A 22727-nucleotide genomic window follows, 5' to 3' on the forward strand; every position below is an offset into this window, starting at 1 on the left:
TCGTGCAGTTTATTCTCTGTAGAAATCCTTTAATATACCAAATGAAATGGAACTGGGATGCCATCAAAGCTTTCTCAAAAGCTGCAAGCTTAAAAGAGGAAATAACTTACTATGTAAATATATTCAACACTTTTACGGCCGCTGAGAAAACCGCAACACTTACGTAAGCAGCAAAATGTATTTACTTAAATCATGATTTTTAACACACACGCACAGACACACAGACACACACAGACACAGAGACACACAGACACACACACAGACACACACAGACACACAGACACACAGACACACACAGACACAGACAGACACACACAGACACACACAGACACACACAGACACACACACACACACACACACACACACACACACACACAGGAACACACACTTCCACAACCGTTACAACAATACACACTATAAGTGATCATTGACAACCATACCGAGACTACCATGAAACACTACAACTCAGAAAGCCTGCTCACACACACACACACAAAACACAAACACCACACAAAAAAACAGGAATTGAAAGAGGAGTGTAAATTCTCCAGAGGTGAAAGATGATTGTGTCAGAGGGATAGAGCAGCTCTCAGATCAAAGAAACACTTCTGGTTTACCACTCTGATGGCTGTCTAAAAAAACACTTCTGGTTTACCACTCTGATGGCTGTCTAAAAAAACACTTCTGGTTTACCACTCTGATGGCTGACTAAAAAAAACACTTCTGGTTTACCCCTCTGATGGCTGTCTAAAAAAACACTCTTGGTTTACCACTCTGATGGCTGTCTAAAAAAACACTTTGGTTTACCACTCTGATGGCTGTCTAAAAAAACACTTCTGGTTTACCACTCTGATGGCTGACTAAAAAAACACTTCTGGTTTACCCCTCTGATGGCTGTCTAAAAAAACACTTCTGGCTTACCACTGATGGCTGTCTCACACCAAAACACTTCTGGCTTACCACTGATGGCTGTCTCACACCAAAACACTTCTGGCTTACCACTGATGGCTGTGTTACACCAAAACACTTCTGGCTTACCACTGATGGCTGTCTCACACCAAAACACTTCTGGCTTACCACTGATGGCTGTCTCACACCAAAACACTTCTTGCTTACCACTGATGGCTGTCTCACACCAAAACACTTCTTGCTTACCACTGATGGCTGTCTCACACCAAAACACTTCTTGCTTACCACTGATGGCTGTCTCACACCAAAACACTTCTGGCTTACCACTGATGGTCTCACACCAAAACACTTCTGTCTCACACCAAAACACTTCTGGCTTACCACTGATGGCTGTCTCACACCAAAACACTTCTGGCTTACCACTGATGGCTGTCTCACACCAAAACACTTCTGGCTTACCACTGATCGCTGTCTCACACCAAAACAACACTTCTGCAGCATTGAAATGATGAAAATGGATCAGCTTGCGACCTGGGTCGTTATCTCTTATTCTTATTCTAAAAGATCTTGATGGGTCTCATGTTCACAACCCTGGATGGTTTACAGAGATGGCTGTCTCAGTCTAGTGAAAGCTTAAATGTATCTTTGAAATGAAAGGCCATTGCTATAGATATTATCAGAAGGAGTCTTTAAAAGAAGGGGGATTTGAGACAACAAGATGAAAATAATCTCAACTGCTTCTAGGGACCAGAATAATAACTGTATCTCTGTGTATTGTTGTGGTGTACTGTTTGGCTAGCGAAGGTCTCTTCAGGTCCTTGTGGTTATAGGCTGAGATGAAAACATCATTGTCCTTGTTATGTCTCAGAAAAATGTAGATCTTATGGCCTAAAAAGCGTTGAAGAGTGATGATTTGCCGAACATGGCTCCTTGCTTTCTTATTGAAACCAAAAGTGTTTGATCCCCCAGAACTTAGGAAAACACGGCACATTGACCTGAAAATGTATCAATTTAGTAGACAGCTTTCATGTTAGCAGTCCACACAACTGGCAGTAGAACTCAGTCCCTAGTTAAAAGATAAGGACGGAAATCAGCAGAACCAGAGCCTTGCAGTGCACACCCCTCCACTAAACCTACAGTATGAAGCCACTCCACTACCATACACTGCCACAGCCCAAATGTACAGTACTACATGATTCTAAATGGAACCCGGGAAGGATAGCATTGTGCCTGAGTTACCTCGACACTCAGGCTTTCAGACGGACAGAGTTGTGGTGGGGTGTATTTACTGAGATCAGTGTTTCATGGAGTTTACTGTTGATGGTCCTGGGAGATCCTGTCAGCTCTGGGAGGATGATGGATGGCTGAGGGGGTAAAAGAGTTCGCTCCACCTCTCTCCGAGGCTATGTCTCAAATGGCACCCTCTTCCTCACATAGGTCATGACTTTTGACCAAAGCCCTATGTGCCCTGGTCAAAGGTAGTGCACAGCATAGGGAATAGGGTGCCATGTGGGACACAGCCTTGTGCCAGTCTATATTATATTCCTGCTCTAATGACTTGGCTTGCTTGGATTGGTGCCCTTACAGCGTTACACTCACACCTTTAATGGAGCTTCCCTTGTCAACGGGAGGTCACCATCAGTCCCTGGCCAGTCGTGTGCTATAGCTGGGGCCTTCAGGTTATGGCTGACCTGGGCTGGTGCGTTGCTGAGGTCTAAACACCAAATAGAGGCCGTCTCAGAAGAAGTAGTTCACGCAAAGTATTATTGTTTTTTTTTTTGGGGGGGGGGGGGGGGGGCTACCTATAGAATAGTTGATGAACTGGGACTCAGTGACCCAAGATTTGGGTTGGTTAGCTTAGCTTAGCTAAGCATAAGCATAGTTGAAGGTTAATCAATGGGAGTGGTAGCTAGGAACCCTGTTAGCATGCTAGCAGCTAGCTGGAGTCTGGCTTGATCTCCCTCATGTTCTAAATCATGTTATGTAGCTTCTGTGCTAATGAAGTATCCAGAGACCATAAGCAGTGACACCATGCTGTGTTTGAGGATGTATTTGGTGAGTGTGCTTGCTTTTTGGATTTGATAAAGAAAGATTAGTGAAGTAAACATTCTCGTCTTCTCCCCCCTCTCTCGCTCTCTCTCCCCCTCCCTTCTCTCACAGCAGAGCTTATGTACACAGTGGAGCTGGCGGGAGGCTTGGGGGCCATCTTGTTGTTGTTGATCTGCCTCGTGACCCTCTACAAGTGCTACAAGATGGAGATCATGCTCTTCTACAGGAACCATTTTGGCAGCGAGGACATCGACGGAGGTGAGATACTCTCAACTCACACTAGGACCAACAACACCCATTTTAAACCCTGAATGAAGTCTACAGTGCACTCTTAGAAAAAAGGGTCATAAAAGGGTTCTTCAAGTGTCCCCATAGGAAAACCCTTTTTGGTTCCATGTAGAACCCTTTTTAATTCCAGGAATAACCCTTTTAGGATCTATGTAGCACCATGACAAACAACTTGTTTCGGTGTCACCAGAAGGGACTAGGGTAATACTCAGGACATTTAGACCGTCTATCTGTCTTGCTTCATGTGGCTTCACATAATACTTTGTTCGAGACATTGCTCGAAAGAGGATTTCATTTCATTATAAAAGTAGGAAAATGTGTTTTTCTACAAATCCTATCTTGAGATAGAAATAAGAACTTAAGGGTTCTAGATTGAACCGCAATCAATTCTAATTGTGTGGCTGAATAGGGAACGAGTTAAGGAGGAGTATTCATCAATCTGGTCTGGCGGATTCATTTGATTTCCCTTAATGAGTCTTTCAAGTGGAGGGCTAGGGCTACAATGAATTCAGTGAACAAGATGACTTTTGGGGTGTCTGAAGGACGCTGTGTGGAGACTGGAGAGTGTCATTAGCCAAGAAAGGTTGCCTCCGCTTTGCTCTTTTCCTCCCCCAGCCCTCCGTTTTCCACCAATCACATTGCCTGGATGGTTGAGGCTTCAGACACGTCTATGAAAGTCATTACCAGGCCTGTACTGTGTTGGGCTTTGGGACAGAAGTGGGGGGCTTTGAAGTAATAGATGGTTTCAAGGCGCCACAGAGGAGAGAAAAGAGAACCAGAGCCTTAAACCTAATGCTAAACAGCAATTGTCTCCTTTAATTGCGCCACCCGAGTGAGCAGAGAGGAGAGGGAAAGAGATTTTCAATTTGCTCTCTGTTTAAAGGGATCAGTTTCAATAAGCCACATAGTGTTGCCCATGGCCGTGGCTCCCAGGAGAGACGAGGGAGAGACACATACTTTCTCTTTAACGCTCAGGACTGGGTGATTACTCCTTCCCTGGATTGTATTCCCCCCTCACCCCTCACGCTCTTCTTTCATTGGCCACAAGGACTTCTACTTCATCACCATCACAAGCCATTCAGGAAAATCCTTCTCCTCTCTCTTCTCTGTGTCTGACTGACAGCACCAGAATGATCGGGTTCGGTTCAAAGCGGTTTTAAGTCTCCGTTCGTATGGGTGTTTGCCGGGGTTGTCTTGCATAACGACCACACACCCTTTACTGATGCATGAGCTTGCCGAGTTGTGAAATTAACATAACCCTCATTAGCATATAATACTGTATATGATTTAACTTTGACTTTATTTATGTCATGCAGTAGGTTGAACTTGATCATCGCTTAGGGATGAGCAATGACTAAACATAAAGATAACAAATACCTTATGTCTTATTATAAATGTAACTTATGTAGGAATGCTAATGAGCCCAACTCCCCCTGCAGTTTCTTAGCTTTCAATACTGACGATGTAGGTTGCGTTCTATTCAGAACCATGTGGAAGGAGCCCAGAGGTTCCTGCCCCTGAACACTTTTTAATAGCGAGGTTCTCTCACTCTCTGTGGGCCTGCCAGTATGCATATGCAGCCACAGCTATGGATGGATGTAAGCTATGTGTGCGTCAGTCATGGCCTTTTACTTCAGAGTCAGAGAGTGGGAGGGATGGATGCTGAGGGTGGTGGAACACGCGACGGAAACACTTCCCCTTCTCGGCCCTCTTAAGTTCGCCTCATTGGACCTCAGAGAGAAAGGAGAGGAGGGAGAGGAAGGAGTCACTGGTTATTCTACCTCTGAATCTCTATCTCTATCTCTCTCTCTCTCACTCTCTCTTACTCTCTCTCTCTCACTCCCTCACACAGTAACCACTCAGATATGAGTGATTCAGTTCAACTGAAATAGATTCTGATCTACCTAGATGCGTTTCTCTCTTAAAGGGGACGTTGCACTTTACTGTATAGAAAGAGATATTTATATAGGTTCAGATTCATCCTGGTCTCTCCACTTATCTCCCACTTCTCTCCTCTCTTTTCTCTTTTCTTGTTCCCTCCCTCCCCTCCCCTCTCCTCTCCTTCTCTTTTCTCTTCTCCACTCATCTCTTCCTTGCTTCATCTCTCCTCTCCTCCTCTCTTCCTCTCTTCCTGTCCACTCCCCTCCTCTCCTCACTTCGCTTCTCCCCTTCTATCCCCTCCTCCCTTCCTCTCCTTCTCCTCATATCTCCTCCTCTCGTCTCCCCACCTCTCTTCCACATCGCTCCTCCTCTCCTCTCCTTTCCCCACCTCTCTTCCTCATTGCTCCTCCTCTCCTGTCCTCTCCTCCTCCTCATATCTCCTCCTCTCCTTTCCCCACCTCTCTTCCTCATCGCTCCTCTCCTCTCCTTTCCCCACCTCTCTTCCTCATCGCTCCTCCTCTCCTCTCCTTTCCCCACCTCTCCTCTCCTCCTCTCCTCCTCCTCATATCTCCTCCTCTCCTTTCCCCACCTCTCTTCCTCATCGCTCCTCCTCTCCTCTCCTCTCCTCCTCCTCATATCTCCTCCTCTCCTTTCCCCACCTCTCCTCTCCTCCTCTCCTCTCCTCCTCCTCATATCTCCTCCTCTCCTTTCCCCACCTCTCTTCCTCATCGCTCCTCTCCTTTCCCCACCTCTCTTCCTCATCGCTCCTCCTCTCCTCTCCTTTCCCCACCTCTCCTCTCCTCCTCTCCTCCTCATATCTCCTCCTCTCCTTTCCCCACCTCTCTTCCTCATCGCTCCTCCTCTCCTCTCCTCTCCTCCTCCTCATATCTCCTCCTCTCCTTTCCCCACCTCTCCTCCTCTCCTCTCCTCCTCCTCATATCTCCTCCTCTCCTTTCCCCACCTCTCCTCTCCTCCTCTCCTCTCCTCCTCCTCATATCTCCTCCTCTCCTCTCCTCCTCCTCATATCTCCTCCTCTCCTTTCCCCACCTCTCTTCCTCATCGCTCCTCCTCTTCTCTCCTTTCCCCACCTCTCTTCCTCATTGCTCCTCCTCTCCTCTCCTCCTCCTCATATCTCCTCCTCTCCTTTCCCCACCTCTCTTCCTCATCGCTCCTCCTCTCCTCTCCTCCTCTCCTCTCCTCCTCCTCATATCTCCTCCTCTCCTTTCCCCACTCTCTTCCTCATCGCTCCTCCTCTCCTCTCCTTTCCCCACCTCTCTTCCTCATCTTTCCTCCTCTTCTCTCCTTTCCCCACTCTCTCTTCCTCATCGCTCCTCCTCTCCTCTCCTCTCCTCCTCCTCATATCTCCTCCTCTCCTTTCCCCACCTCTCTTCCTCATCGCTCCTCCTCTCCTCCTCTCCTCTCCTCCTCCTCATATCTCCTCCTCTCCTTTCCCCACCTCTCTTCCTCATCGCTCCTCCTCTCCTCTCCTTTCCCCACCTCTCTTCCTCATCTTTCCTCCTCTTCTCTCCTTTCCCCACCTCTCTTCCTCATCACTCCTCCTCTCCTCTCCTCTCCTCCTCCTCATATCTCCTCCTCTCCTTTCCCCACCTCTCTTCCTCATCGCTCCTCCTCTCCTCTCCTTTCTCCACCTCTCTTCCTCTCCTCTCCTCTCCTCTCCTTTCCCCACCTCTCTTCCTCATCGCTCCTCCTCTCCTCTCCTCCTCTCCTCTCCTCCTCCTCATATCTCCTCCTCTCCTTTCCCCACCTCTCTTCCTCATCGCTCCTCCTCTCCTCTCCTTTCCCCACCTCTCTTCCTCATCTTTCCTCCTCTTCTCTCCTTTCCCCACCTCTCTTCCTCATCGCTCCTCCTCTCCTCTCCTCTCCTCCTCCTCATATCTCCTCCTCTCCTTTCCCCACCTCTCTTCCTCATCGCTCCTCCTCTCCTCCTCTCCTCTCCTCCTCCTCATATCTCCTCCTCTCCTTTCCCCACCTCTCTTCCTCATCGCTCCTCCTCTCCTCTCCTTTCCCCACCTCTCTTCCTCATCGCTCCTCCTCTCCTCTCCTCCTCCTCATATCTCCTCCTCTCCTTTCCCCACCTCTCTTCCTCATCGCTCCTCCTCTCCACTCCTCTCCTCCTCCTCATATCTCCTCCTCTCCTTTCCCCACCTCTCTTCCTCATCGCTCCTCCTCTCCTCTCCTTTCTCCACCTCTCTTCCTCTCCTCTCCTCTCCGTGTTGTCAGAAGCCCATCCTGGTCTAACAGCTCCCCTTCAGCAAGTAGTGTTTGGATTATCCCTTTACCTATGGTAATAAGAGAGGTTTAAACCCCTCTCTAATGAGTTTACCTGAGAGAGAGAGAGAGAGAGAGAGAGAGCGAGAGAGAGAGAGACCGAGAGACCGAGAGACCTGTGTTGTCTCTAGTCCCTGGGGAATCCCCCTCTTCTCTTGTGTCTCTCCCTTAATTCCACTTCCTCTGGCTCGTTGCCGCAACAGATTTCCTGCCTTGTGTCTCGTTGAAGTGCGTCGAGGCCGGAGCCACTCCTCTCCTCTCTCTCCTGCACGGGGGAAACATTACCGCTATCACCTCCCATGTTGGGCTTTTCTCCTATTCTCATATCATATTCTTCATGTGCCTGGCTGCCGTCCGGATAAAGGATGGGCCGGAGCCATTTTGTGCCTAGGGATGCATTCAGTTTCCTACCTCAGCCCAGTCACAGTGAACACAGTGACATTGTTTGGCAAAAGAGTCTGGATTGTAATAAAATGTGCCCAGAGGAGTGAAAGCTGGCAGTAAGGTCAGTCAGAGTGACACAGGTGTCATGTTGCTTCCTGCTGTTCTGCTATGCAGAGAGAGCTAAAATACTGGACCTCTTCACCACGTTGATTGTCTGCAAAGCTGTCATGGTTATCGATCCCTGACCATGTGACCTGACCAGGAGAAACAGACCAATGAAAGTTGCCCTACTTATGATGGCATGTGTTGTTGTGATGTGTGTGTCATGTGAAAATGAAAAATAACCAATGCAGACATGAGAAGTCCAGAAGCCCTATTGGGTCAGAAGCCCTGTTGAGACAGAAGCCCTATTGACTCTGAAGCCCTATTGACTCTGAAACCCTATTGACTCTGAAACCCTATTGAGTCTGAAGCCCTATTGACTCTGAAACCCAATAGAGTCTGAAGCCCTATTGTCTCTGAAACCCAATAGAGTCTGAAGCCCTATTGACTCTGAAGCCCTATTGACTCTGAAACCCTATTGAGTCTGAAGCCCTATTGAGTCTGAAGCCCTATTGACTCTGAAACCCAATAGAGTCTGAAGCCCTATTGTCTCTGAAACCCAATAGAGTCTGAAGGCCTATTGACTCTGAAGCCCTATTGACTCTGAAGCCCAATAGAGTTTGAATCACTATTGTGTCTGAAGCCATATTGAGTCTGAAGCCCAATAGAGTCTGAAGCCCAAAAGAGTCTGAAGCCCAAAAGAGTCTGAAGCCCAAAAGAGTCTGAAGCCCAAAAGAGTTTGAAGCCCAATATAATCTGAAGCCTAATAGAGTCTGAAGCACTATTGCGTCTGAAGCGCTATTGAGTCTGAAGCGCTATTGAGTCAGATACCCTATTGAGTCTGAAACCCTATTGAGTCTGAAACCCTATTGAGTCTGAAACCCTATTGAGTCTGAAGCCCTATTGAGTCTGAAGCCCAATAGAGTCGGAAGCCCAATATAATCTGAAGCCCAATAGAGTCTGAAGCCATATTGATTCTGAAACCCTATTGAGTCTGAAGCCCTATTGAGTCAGAAGCCCTATTGAGTCTGAAGCCCTATTGAGTCAGAAGCCCTATTGAGTCAGAAGCCCAATAGCCTGAAGCCCAAAAGTCTGAATCCCTATTGAGTCTGAAACCCTATTGAGTCTGAAACCCTATTGAGTCTGAAGCCCAATAGTCTGAAGCCCTATTGAGTCAGAAGCCCTATTGAGTCAGAAGCCCTATTGAGTCTGAAGCCCTATTGAGTCAGAAGCCCTATTGAGTCTGAAGCCCTATTGAGTCAGAAGCCCTATTGAGTCAGAAGCCCTATTGAGTCAGAAGCCCTATTGAGTCAGAAGCCCTATTGAGTCTGAAGCCCTATTGAGTCAGAAGCCCTATTGAGTCTGAAGCCCTATTGAGTCAGAAGCCCTATTGAGTCAGAAGCCCTATTGAGTCAGAAGCCCTATTGAGTCAGAAGCCCTATTGAGTCTGAAGCCCTATTGAGTCAGAAGCCCTATTGAGTCAGAAGCCCTATTGAGTCTGCGGTGGCTGAAAAATTCAACACATATAACATAGGGTTAATATTCTCTATAGTGTAGTAATGGACTGGTCTGTATCCTCTATAGTGTAGTAATAGACTGGTCTGTATCCTCTATAGTGTAGTAATAGACTGGTCTGTATCCTCTATAGTGTAGTAATAGACTGGTCTGTATCCTCTATAGTGTAGTAATAGACTGGTCTGTATCCTCTATAGTGTAGTAATAGACTGGTCTGTATCCTCTATAGTGTAGTAATAGTCTGGTCTGTGTGTTACTATTATCCTCTATAGTGTAGTAATGGACTGGTCTGTATCCTCTATAGTGTAGTAATAGACTGGTCTGTGTGTTACTAATATCCTCTATAGTGTAGTAATGGACTGGTCTGTGTGTTACTAATATCCTCTATAGTGTAGTAATGGACTGGTCTGTGTGTTACTAATATCCTCTATAGCGTAGTTATGGACTGGTCTGTATCCTCTATAGTGTAGTAATAGACTGGTCTGTATCCTCTATAGTGTTGTAATAGACTGGTCTGTGTGTTACTAATATCCTCTTTAGTGTAGTAATAGGCTGGTCTGTATCATCTATAGTGTAGTGATAGACTGGAGTGTATCACCTATAGTGTGGCAATGGACTGGTCTGTATCCTCTATAGTGTAGTAATAGACTGGTCTGTATCATCTATAGTGTAGTAATAGACTGGTCTGTATCCTCTATAGTGTAGTAATAGACTGGTCTGTATCATCTATAGTGTAGTAATAGACTGGTCTGTATCCTCTATAGTGTAGTAATGGACTGTATGTATCCTCTATAGTGTAGTAATAGACTGGTCTGTATCCTCTATAGTGTAGTAATAGACTGGTCTGTATCATCTATAGTGTAGTAATAGACTGGTCTGTATCCTCTATAGTGTAGTAATAGACTGGTCTGTATCCTCTATAGTGTAGTAATAGACTGGTCTGTCTATAGTGTAGTAATAGATCTGTATCCTCTATAGTGTAGTAATAGACTGGTCTGTATCCTCTATAGTGTAGTAATAGTCTGGTCTGTGTGTTACTAATATCCTCTATAGTGTAGTAATGGACTGGTCTGTATCCTCTATAGTGTAGTAATAGACTGGTCTGTGTGTTACTAATATCCTCTATAGTGTAGTAATGGACTGGTCTGTGTGTTACTAATATCCTCTATAGCGTAGTTATGGACTGGTCTGTATCCTCTATAGTGTAGTAATAGACTGGTCTGTATCCTCTATAGTGTTGTAATAGACTGGTCTGTGTGTTACTAATATCCTCTTTAGTGTAGTAATAGGCTGGTCTGTATCATCTATAGTGTAGTGATAGACTGGAGTGTATCACCTATAGTGTGGCAATGGACTGGTCTGTATCCTCTATAGTGTAGTAATAGACTGGTCTGTATCATCTATAGTGTAGTAATAGACTGGTCTGTATCCTCTATAGTGTAGTAATAGACTGGTCTGTATCATCTATAGTGTAGTAATAGACTGGTCTGTATCCTCTATAGTGTAGTAATGGACTGGTATGTATCCTCTATAGTGTAGTAATAGACTGGTCTGTATCCTCTATAGTGTAGTAATAGACTGGTCTGTATCCTCTATAGTGTAGTAATAGACTGGTCTGTATCATCTATAGTGTAGTAATAGACTGGTCTGTATCCTCTATAGTGTAGTAATAGACTGGTCTGTATCCTCTATAGTGTAGTAATAGACTGGTCTGTATCATCTATAGTGTAGTAATAGACTGGTCTGTATCCTCTATAGTGTAGTAATAGACTGGTCTGTATCCTCTATAGCAAGGGTGTCAAACTCAAATACCCAGTGGGCCAAAATGTAAAACCTGAACAAAGTCACGGGCCAACATTGAACAAATTAACCTTTTAATATGGACCCAAACAAGTTTTGCTTTAACATTGAATATGGAACAAGCATCGCTTATTACCATACAATATATAATTTAATAGTGGAGACATGCAAAATCGAATTTCAAATGAAAAAACACATCAATGGCATTCATTTATTAAATAAATGAAATTTAAATAAAAATTGTATGCCTCTTTTCTATTTGCAGCCTTCTGATTTAAATACCAAAATAAACTTTTTCCACTGGCTAATAATTTTACAAATAAAATGATAATAAATCAATCAACCATTCAAGCCCATGCCTTGTAGCAAGAAAAAGTGCATAAAGAAAACGTTAATAATTGCACACTGGTCTAATCTGATGTGCCCAAGCCAGATACCTGGCATCTCTTCTTGGATGCTAGTTCATCAATGTCTGGGCTCAAGCTCTGAGCTGAAGAAATCCTCTGTATCGAGCGAAGATGTTCATCAGTCAGACATCTCCTGTGAGTTGTTTTGGTCATCTTCATCGAGGAGAAAAGTTGCTCGCATAGATAAGTGCTGCCGAACATGGAGAGCATCTGAGCAGCTTGGGTGCGGAGCTGAGGCATTGTGTCAGGGATGAACCGTGGAAACTGTGCGGCGCCCACAGCATCATACTTTGACTTCAGCGTGTCGTTGCACTGGAGTTCAATCAGCTCCATTTGGATGTTGGTTGGTGCATTTTCCACATCAACAGCGAAGGGATTACTAAGCAGTTCAAACTTGCATTTCTGGGCATCGAAGTCGGCAAATCGCCGGCTAAACTCAGGCGCAGTTTAGTTTTGAAGGCCCTCACTGCAGCGTACATGTCTGTGATGATGCGCCCCCGCCCCTGAAGCTGCAGGTTCAGCGCATCGAGATGGCTCGAGATGTCACAGAGAAAGGCCAGCTCACACAGGAACTTTTGCTCCCGGAGCTCTGCTGTATCCTTCCCTTTGGTTTCCAGGAATTGACCTATTTCCTCACGCAGCTCGAAACATCTGTTCAGTACTTTTCCTCTGCTTAGCCATCTCACCTCTGTGTGATACGGCACGTCTGCGTATTCCGAACCACACTCCTCCAGAAAAGATTTAAACTGGCGGTGATTTAGTCCTTTGGCTCTTATAAAGTTAACTACCTGTGTTACTGTGGTCATAACATGTTCCATCTTTAGGGCTTTGGCACACAGTGCTTCCTGATGTATGATGCAGTGGTAAACAGTTAGCTCACCTGCACAGTTCTCTTCCCGCATCTTCTCCCGAACCATGCCCACCAGTCCACTCTTTTACCGCACATCGCTGGTGCACCATCTGTCGTTAATCCAACGAGTTTATCCCACGGCAGCTTTATTTCAGTTACACATTTGGAAACCTCCTCAAAGATTTCCTTTCCTGTGGTTGTGCCATGCATTGATTTGAATCCTAATAGCTCCTCCGTAACACACAGATTTTAGTCCACTCCACAGATGAAGACTGACAGCTGAGCAGTATCAGATGCGTCGCAGCTCTCATCCACAGCGAGGGAGAACGCAACAAAATCTTTTCCCTTTTCCATCAGCTGGTCATACAGATTGGTGGCAAGATCACATGTGCGATCAGCTACTGTGTTCCTGCTCAGGCTCACGTTTGAAAATGCTTGTTTTTTCTCTGGGCATACGAGGTCACAAACCTTCATCATGCACTTTTTCATGAACTCTCCCTCATTAAAGGGCCGGGCTGATTTTGCGATCTCTGCTGCCACTATATAACTAGCCTTTACTGCAGCCTCGCTTTGTGATGTGGCTTTTTTAAACATATTCTGTTGTGAAACCAAGCTTCTTTTCATCTCCTCTACTTTCTGGCTCCTTTGAGTCATGTCCAGGTCCTTGTATTTGTCATGGTGTTTCGTTTCATAGTGTCGTCTAATGTTGTACTCCTTACTTACAGCCACGTTGACTCCACAAACAAGACAAACAGGTTTGTCTTTTACATATGTAAACAGATATTCTGCCTCCCACTTGTCCAGAAAGCTCCTGTTTTTCTGCCTTTCTTTCGCCATTTTTGGAAAGGGTTAGCTCGCTGACAGTTGTAGCGTCTATGTTGCTATGACTACTGTCACAGAGGAGAGAGCGTTTCTGGGTCCTGTCCTGATTGGCGCGCGAAAACAGCAGAGCATTATGGGATTCGTAGTATTAGTGGTGAATGCGCTGTATAATACCGGCGGGCCAGCTCTAGTAGTAATTTGGTATTGTCTCGCGGGCCAAATATAATTACCCCGCGGGCCAAATTTGGCCAGAGTTTGACACCCATGCTCTATAGTGTAGTAATAGACTGGTCTGTGTTTTACTAATATCCTCTATAGTGTAGTAATAGACTGATCTGTATCTATAATGTAGTAATAGACTGGTCTGTATCCTCTATAGTGTAGTAATTGTCTGGTCTGTGTGTTGCTATTATCCTCTATAGTGTAGTAATGGACTGGTTTGTATCCTCTATAGTGTAGTAATGGACTGGTCTGTATCCTCTATAGTGTAGTAATAGACTGGTCTGTGTGTTACTAATATCCTCTATAGTGTAGTAATGGACTGGTCTGTATCCTCTATAGTGTAGTAATAGACTGGTCTGTGTGTTACTAATATCCTCTATAGTGTAGTAATGGACTGGTCTGTGTGTTACTAATATCCTCTATAGTGTAGTAACAAACTGGTCTGTATCCTCTATAGTGTAGTAATAGAGTGGTCTGTATCCTCTATAGTGTAGTAATGGACTGGTTTGTATCTTTAGTGTAGTAATGGACTGGTCTGTATCTATAGTGTAGTAATAGACTGGTCTGTATCCTCTATAGTGTAGTAATAGACTGGTCTGTGTGTTACTAATATCCTCTATAGTGTAGTAATGGACTGGTCTGTGTGTTACTAATATCCTCTATAGTGTAGTAACAAACTGGTCTGTATCCTCTATAGTGTAGTAATAGACTGGTCTGTATCCTCTATAGTGTAGTAATGGACTGGTTTGTATCTTTAGTGTAGTAATGGACTGGTCTGTATCTATAGTGTAGTAATAGACTGGTCTGTATCCTCTATAGTGTAGTAATAGACTGGTCTGTGTGTTACTAATATCCTCTATAGTGTAGTAATGGGCTGGTCTGTATCATCTATAGTGTAGTGATAGACTGGTCTGTATCATCTATAGTGTAGTAATAGACTGATCTGTATCTATAATGTAGTAATAGACTGGTCTGTATCATCTATAGTGTAGTAATAGACTGGTCGGTATCATCTATAGTGTAGTAATAGACTGGTCTATATCATCTATAGTGTAGTAATGGACTTGTCTGTATCCTCTATAGTGTAGTAATGGACTGGTCTGTATCATGTATAGTGTGGTAATGGACTGGTCTGTATCCTCTATAGTGTAGTAATAGACTGGTCTGTATCATCTATAGTGTAGTAATAGACTGGTCTGTATCCTCTATAGTGTAGTAATAGACTGGTCTGTATCATCTATAGTGTAGTAATAGACTGGTCTGTATCCTTTATAGTGTAGTAATGGACTGGTCTGTATCCTCTATAGTGTAGTAATAGACTGGTCTGTATCATCTATAGTGTAGTAATAGACTGGTCTGTATCCTTTATAGTGTAGTAATGGACTGGTCTGTATCCTCTATAGTGTAGTAATAGACTGGTCTGTGTGTTACTAATATCCTCTATAGTGTAGTAATGGACTGGTCTGTATCCTCTATAGTGTAGTAATAGACTGGTCTGTGTGTTACTAATATCCTCTATAGTGTAGTAATGGACTGGTCTGTGTGTTACTAATATCCTCTATAGTGTAGTAACAAACTGGTCTGTATCCTCTATAGTGTAGTAATAGACTGGTCTGTATCCTCTATAGTGTAGTAATGGACTGGTTTGTATCTTTAGTGTAGTAATGGACTGGTCTGTATCTATAGTGTAGTAATAGACTGGTCTGTATCCTCTATAGTGTAGTAATAGACTGGGCTGTGTGTTACTAATATCCTCTATAGTGTAGTAATGGGCTGGTCTGTATCATCTATAGTGTAGTGATAGACTGGTCTGTATCATCTATAGTGTAGTAATAGACTGGTCTGTATCATCTATAGTGTAGTAATAGACTGGTCTGTATCATCTATAGTGTAGTAATGGACTTGTCTGTATCCTCTATAGTGTAGTAATGGGCTGGTCTGTATCATCTATAGTGTAGTAATAGACTGGTCTGTATCCTCTATAGTGTAGTAATAGACTGGTCTGTATCATCTATAGTGTAGTAATAGACTGGTCTGTGTGGTACTAATATCCTCTATAGTGTAGTAATGGACTGGTCTGTATTCTCTGTAGTGTAGTAATAGACTGGTCTGTGTGTTACTAATATCCTCTATAGTGTAGTAATAGACTGGTCTGTGTGTTACTAATATCCTCTATAGTGTAGTAATAGACTGGTCTGTGTGTTACTAATATCCTCTATAGTGTAGTAATAGACTGGTCTGTATCATCTATAGTGTAGTAATAGACTGGTCTGTATCCTCTATAGTGTAGTAATAGACTGGTCTGTATCATCTATAGTGTAGTAATAGACTGGTCTGTATCATCTATAGTGTAGTAATAGACTGGTCTGTATCCTGTATAGTGTTGTAATGGACTGGTCAGTATCCTCTATAGTGTAGTAATAGACTGGTCTGTGTGTTACTAATATCCTCTATAGTGTAGTAATAGACTGGTCTATATCCTCTATAGTGTAGTAATAGACTGGTCTGTGTGTTACTAATATCCTCTATAGTGTAGTAATAGACTGGTCTGTATCCTCTATAGTGTGGTAATGGACTGGTCTGTATCATCTATAGTGTAGTAATGGACTTGTCTGTTTCCTCTATAGTGTAGTAATAGTCTGGTCTGTGTGTTACTAATATCCTCTATAGTGTAGTAATAGACTGGTCTGCATCCTCTATAGAGTAGTAATAGACTGTTCTGTATCCTCTATAGTGTAGTAATAGACTGCTCTGTGTGTTACAAATATCCTCTATAGTGTAGTAATAGACTGGTCTGTATCCTCTATAGTGTAGTAATAGTCTGGTCTGTGTGTTGCTATTATCCTCTATAGTGTAGTAATGGACTGGTCTGTATCCTCTATAGTGTAGTAATGGACTGTTCTGTATCCTCTATAGTGTAGTAATAGACTGGTCAGTGTGTTGCTAATATCCTCTATAGTGTAGTAATAGACTGGTCTGTACACATAGTGTATTAATACACTGGTCTGTATCCTCTATAGAGTAGTAATGGACTGGTCTGTATCCTCTATAGTGTAGTAATAGACTGGTCTGTGTGTTACTAATATCCTCTATAGTGTAGTAATGGACTGGTATGTGTGTTACTAATATCCTCTATAGTGTAGTAACAAACTGGTCTGTATCCTCTATAGTGTAGTAATAGACTGGTCTGTATCCTCTATAGTGTAGTAATGGACTGGTTTGTATCTTTAGTGTAGTAATGGACTGGTCTGTATCTATAGTGTAGTAATAGACTGGTCTGTATCCTCTATAGTGTAGTAATAGACTGGGCTGTGTGTTACTAATATCCTCTATAGTGTAGTAATGGGCTGGTCTGTATCATCTATAGTGTAGTGATAGACTGGTCTGTATCATCTATAGTGTAGTAATAGACTGGTCTGTATCATCTATAGTGTAGTAATGGACTTGTCTGTATCCTCTATAGTGTAGTAATGGACTGGTCTGTATCGTGTATAGTGTGGTAATGGACTGGTCTGTATCCTCTATAGTGTAGTGATAGACTGGTCTGTATCATCTATAGTGTAGTAATAGACTGGTCTGTATCCTCTATAGTGTAGTTATAGACTGGTCTGTATCATCTATAGTGTAGTAATAGACTGGTCTGTGTGGTACTAATATCCTCCATAGTGTAGTAATGGACTGGTCTGTATTCTCTATAGTGTAGTAATAGACTGGTCTGTGTGTTACTAATATCCTCTATAGTGTAGTAATAGACTGGTCTGTGTGTTACTAATATCCTCTATAGTGTAGTAATAGACTGGTCTGTGTGCTACTAATATCCTCTATAGTGTAGTAATAGACTGGTCTGTATCCTCTATAGTGTAGTAATAGACTGGTCTGTATCATCTATAGTGTAGTAATAGACTGGTCTGTATCATCTATAGTGTAGTAATAGACTGGTCTGTATCCTGTATAGTGTTGTAATGGACTGGTCTTGGTGTTACTAATATCCTCTATAGTGTAGTAATGGACTGGTCTATATCCTCTATAGTGTAGTAATAGACTGGTCTTGGTGTTACTAATATCCTCTATAGTGTAGTAATAGACTGGTCTGTATCCTCTATAGTGTGGTAATGGACTGGTCTGTATCATCTATAGTGTAGTAATGGACTTGTCTGTTTCCTCTATAGTGTAGTAATAGTCTGGTCTGTGTGTTACTAATATCCTCTATAGTGTAGTAATAGACTGGTCTGTATCCTCTATAGAGTAGTAATAGACTGTTCTGTATCCTCTATAGTGTAGTAATAGACTGCTCTGTGTGTTACAAATATCCTCTATAGTGTAGTAATAGACTGGTCTGTATCCTCTATAGTGTAGTAATAGTCTGGTCTGTGTGTTGCTATTATCCTCTATAGTGTAGTAATGGACTGGTCTGTATCCTCTATAGTGTAGTAATGGACTGTTCTGTATCCTCTATAGTGTAGTAATAGACTGGTCTGTGTGTTGCTAATATCCTCTATAGTGTAGTAATAGACTGGTCTGTATCTATCGTGTATTAATAGACTGGTCTGTATCCTCTATAGAGTAGTAATGGTCTGGTCTGTATCATCTATAGTGTAGTAATAGACTGGTCTGTATCCTCTGTAGAGTAGTAATAGACTGGTCTGTATCCTCTATAGTGTAGTAATAGTCTGGTCTGTGTGTTAGTATTATCCTCTATAGTGTAGTAATGGACTGGTCTGTATCCTCTATAGTGTAGTAATGGACTGTTCTGTATCCTCTATAGTGTAGTAATAGACTGGTCTGTGTGTTGCTAATATCCTCTATAGTGTAGTAATAGACTGGTCTGTATCTATAGTGTATTAATAGACTGGTCTGTATCCTCTATAGTGTAGTAATAGTCTGGTCTGTGTGTTGCTATTATCCTCTATAGTGTAGTAATGGACTGGTCTGTATCCTCTATAGTGTAGTAATGGACTGGTCTGTATCCTCTATAGTGTAGTAATAGTCTGGTCTGTGTGTTTCTAATATCCTCTATAGTGTAGTAATGGGCTGGTCTGTATCCTCTATAGTGTAGTAATAGACTGGTCTGTATCCTCTATAGTGTAGTAATGGACTGGTCTGTGTGTTGCTAATATCCTCTATAGTGTAGTAATAGACTGGTCTATATCTATCGTGTATTAATAGACTGGTCTGTATCCTCTATAGAGTAGTAATGGTCTGGTCTGTATCATCTATAGTGTAGTAATAGACTGGTCTGTATCCTCTGTAGAGTAGTAATAGACTGGTCTGTATCCTCTATAGTGTAGTAATAGACTGGTCTGTATCCTTTATAGTGTAGTAATAGTCTGGTCTGTGTGTTAGTATTATCCTCTATAGTGTAGTAATGGACTGGTCTGTATCCTCTATAGTGTAGTAATGGACTGTTCTGTATCCTCTATAGTGTAGTAATAGACTGGTCTGTGTGTTGCTAATATCCTCTATAGTGTAGTAATAGACTGGTCTGTATCTATAGTGTATTAATAGACTGGTCTGTATCCTCTATAGTGTAGTAATAGTCTGGTCTGTGTGTTGCTATTATCCTCTATAGTGTAGTAATGGACTGGTCTGTATCCTCTATAGTGTAGTAATGGACTGGTCTGTATCCTCTATAGTGTAGTAATAGTCTGGTCTGTGTGTTTCTAATATCCTCTATAGTGTAGTAATGGGCTGGTCTGTATCCTCTATAGTGTAGTAATAGACTGGTCTGTATCCTCTATAGTGTAGTAATGGACTGGTCTGTGTGTGACTAATATCCTCTATAGTGTAGTAATGGGCTGGTCTGTATCATCTATAGTGTAGTAATAGACTGGTCTGTATCATCTATAGTGTAGTAATAGACGGGTCTGTATCATCTATAGTGTAGTAATGGACTTGTCTGTATCCTCTATAGTGTAGTAATGGACTTGTCTGTATCCTGTATAGTGTAGTAATGGACTGGTCTGTATCATCTATAGTGTAGTAATGGACTGGTCTGTATCATATATAGTGTAGTAATAGACTGGTCTGTATCCTCTGTAGAGTAGTAATGGACTGGTCTGTATCCTCTATAGTGTAGTAATAAACTGGTCTGTATCCTCTATAGTATAGTGATAGTCTGGTCTGTGTGTTGCTATTATCCTCTATAGTGTAGTAATGGACTGGTCTGTATCCTATATAGTGTAGTAATAGACTGCTCTGTGTGTTGCTATTATCCTCTATAGTGTAGTAATGGACTGGTCTGTATCCTCTATAGTGTAGTAATGGACTGGTCTGTATCCTCTATAGTGTAGTAATGGACTGTTCTGTATCGTCTATAGTGTAGTAATAGACTGGTCTGTGTGTTGCTAATATCCTCTATAGTGTAGTAATAGACTGGTCTGTATCTATAGTGTATTAATAGACTGGTCTGTATCCTCTATATTGTAGTAATAGTCTGGTCTGTGTGTTGCTATTATCCTCTATAGTGTAGTAATGGACTGGTCTGTATCCTCTATAGTGTAGTAATGGACTGGTCTGTATCCTCTATAGTGTAGTAATAGACTGGTCTGTGTGTTACTAATATCCTCTATAGTGTAGTAATGGACTGGTCTGTATCCTCTATAGTGTAGTAATAGACTGGTCTGTGTGTTACTAATATCCTCTATAGTGTAGTAATGGGCTGGTCTGTATCCTCTATAGTGTAGTAATAGACTGGTCTGTATCCTCTATAGTGTAGTAATGGACTGGTCTGTATCCTCTATAGTGTAGTAATAGACTGGTCTGTGTGTTACTAATATCCTCTATAGTGTAGTAATTGGGCTGGTCTGTATCATCTATAGTGTAGTAATAGACTGGTCTGTGTGTGACTAATTATCCTCTATAGTGTAGTAATGGGCTGGTCTGTATCCTCTGTAGTTTAGTAATAGACTGGTCTGTATCCTCTATAGTGTAGTAATGGACTGGTCTGTGTGTGACTAATATCCTCTATAGTGTAGTAATGGGCTGGTCTGTATCATCTATAGTGTAGTAATAGACTGGTCTGTATCTTCTATAGTGTAGTAATAGACTGGTCTGTATCATCTATAGTGTAGTAATGGACTTGTCTGTATCCTCTATAGTGTAGTAATAGACTGGTCTCTGTGTTACTAATATCCTCTATAGTGTAGTAATGGACTGGTCTGTATCCTCTATAGTGTAAAAATAGACTAGTCTGTGTGTTGCTAATATCCTCTATAGTGTAGTAATGGGCTGGTCTGTATCCTCTATAGTGTAGTAATAGACTGGTCTGTATCCTCTATAGTGTAGTAATGGACTGGTCTGTGTGTGACTAATATCCTCTATAGTGTAGTAATGGGCTGGTCTGTATCATCTATAGTGTAGTAATAGACTGGTCTGTATCATCTATAGTGTAGTAATAGACTGGTCTGTATCATCTATAGTGTAGTAATGGACTTGTCTGTATCCTCTATAGTGTAGTAATGGACTGGTCTGTATCCTCTATAGTGTAGTAATAGTCTGGTCTGTGTGTTGCTATTATCCTCTATAGTGTAATAATGGACTGGTCTGTATCCTCTATAGAGTAGTAATAGACTGGTCTGTATCCTCTATAGTGTAGTAATAAACTTTTCTGTATCATCTATAGTGTAGTAATAGACTGCTCTGTGTGTTACTAATATCCTCTATGGTGTAGTAATAGACTGGTCTGTATCCTCTATAGTGTAGTAATAGTCTGGTCTGTGTGTTGCTATTATTCTCTATAGTGTAGTAATGGACTGGTCTGTGTGTTACTAATATCCTCTATAGCGTAGTTATGGACTGGTCTGTATCCTCTATAGTGTAGTAATAGACTGGTCTGTATCCTCTATAGTGTCGTAATAGACTGTTCTGTTTCCTCTATAGTGTAGTAATAGACTGGTCTGTGTGTTACTAATATCCTCTATAGTGTAGTAACAGACTGGTCTGTATCCTCTATAGTGTAGTAATAGACTGGTCTGTATCCTCTATAGTGTAGTAATGGACTGGTTTGTATCTTTAGTGTAGTAATGGACTGGTCTGTATCTATAGTGTAGTAATAGACTGGTCTGTATCCTCTATAGTGTAGTAATAGACTGGTCTGTGTGTTACTAATATCATCTATAGTGTAGTAATGGGCTGGTCTGTATCATCTATAGTGTAGTGATAGACTGGTCTGTATCATCTATAGTGTAGTAATAGACTGGTCTGTATCATCTATAGTGTAGTAATAGACTGGTCTGTATCATCTATAGTGTAGTAATAGACTGGTCTGTATCATCTATAGTGTAGTAATAGACTGGTCTGTATCCTCTATAGTGTAGTAATAGACTGGTCTGTGTGTTACTAATATCATCTATAGTGTAGTAATGGGCTGGTCTGTATCATCTATAGTGTAGTGATAGACTGGTCTGTATCATCTATAGTGTAGTAATAGACTGGTCTGTATCATCTATAGTGTAGTAATAGACTGGTCTGTATCATCTATAGTGTAGAGATAGACTGGTCTGTATCCTCTATAGTGTAATAATAGACTGGTCTGTATCCTCTATATTGTAGTAATAGACTGGTCTTTATCATCTATAGTGTAGTAATAGACTGGTCTGTATCCTCTATAGTGTAGTAATGGACTAGTCTGTATCCTCTATAGTGTAGTAATAGACTGGTCTGTATCCTCTATAGTGTAGTAATAGACTGGTCTGTGTGTTACTAATATCCTCTATAGTGTAGTCATAGACTGGTCTGTAACCTCTATAGTGTAGTAATAGACTAGTCTGTGTCCTCTATAGTGTAGTAATGGACTGGTCTGTATCCTCTATAGTGTAGTAATAGACTGGTCTGTATCCTCTATAGTGTAGTAATGGACTGGTCTGTATCCTCTATAGTGTAGTAATAGACTGGTCTGTATCCTCTATAGTGTAGTAATAGACTGGTCTGTATCCTCTATAGTGTAGTAATGGACTGGTCTGTATCCTCTATAGTGTAGTAATAGACTGGTCTGTATCCTCTATAGTGTAGTAATGGACTGGTCTGTATCCTCTATAGTGTAGTAATAGACTGGTCTGTATCCTCTATAGTGTAGTAATGGACTGGTCTGTATCCTCTATAGTGTACTAATAGACTGGTCTGTATCCTCTATAGTTTAGTAATAGACTGGTCTGTGTGTTACTAATATCCTCTATAGTGTAGTAATGGACTGGTCTGTATCCTCTATAGTG

General features: G+C 42.2%; 1 protein-coding gene across 2 annotated transcripts in view; it reads left to right on the forward strand.

Annotated features, from left to right (window-relative positions):
- The window catches only part of LOC135543308 (interleukin-1 receptor accessory protein-like 1), a 538127-nt gene that overhangs the window by 469964 nt on the left and 45436 nt on the right, over positions 1 to 22727 (forward strand). For both annotated transcript variants that reach the window (XM_064970484.1, XM_064970485.1), the window contains exon 9: positions 3070 to 3216. In XM_064970484.1, coding sequence (XP_064826556.1) covers positions 3070 to 3216 — 147 coding nt within the window. The remainder of the gene's footprint in view (positions 1 to 3069; positions 3217 to 22727) is intronic.

This window comes from Oncorhynchus masou, chromosome 7 (genome assembly GCF_036934945.1).
Source record: "Oncorhynchus masou masou isolate Uvic2021 chromosome 7, UVic_Omas_1.1, whole genome shotgun sequence".
Lineage (NCBI taxonomy): Eukaryota > Metazoa > Chordata > Actinopteri > Salmoniformes > Salmonidae > Oncorhynchus > Oncorhynchus masou.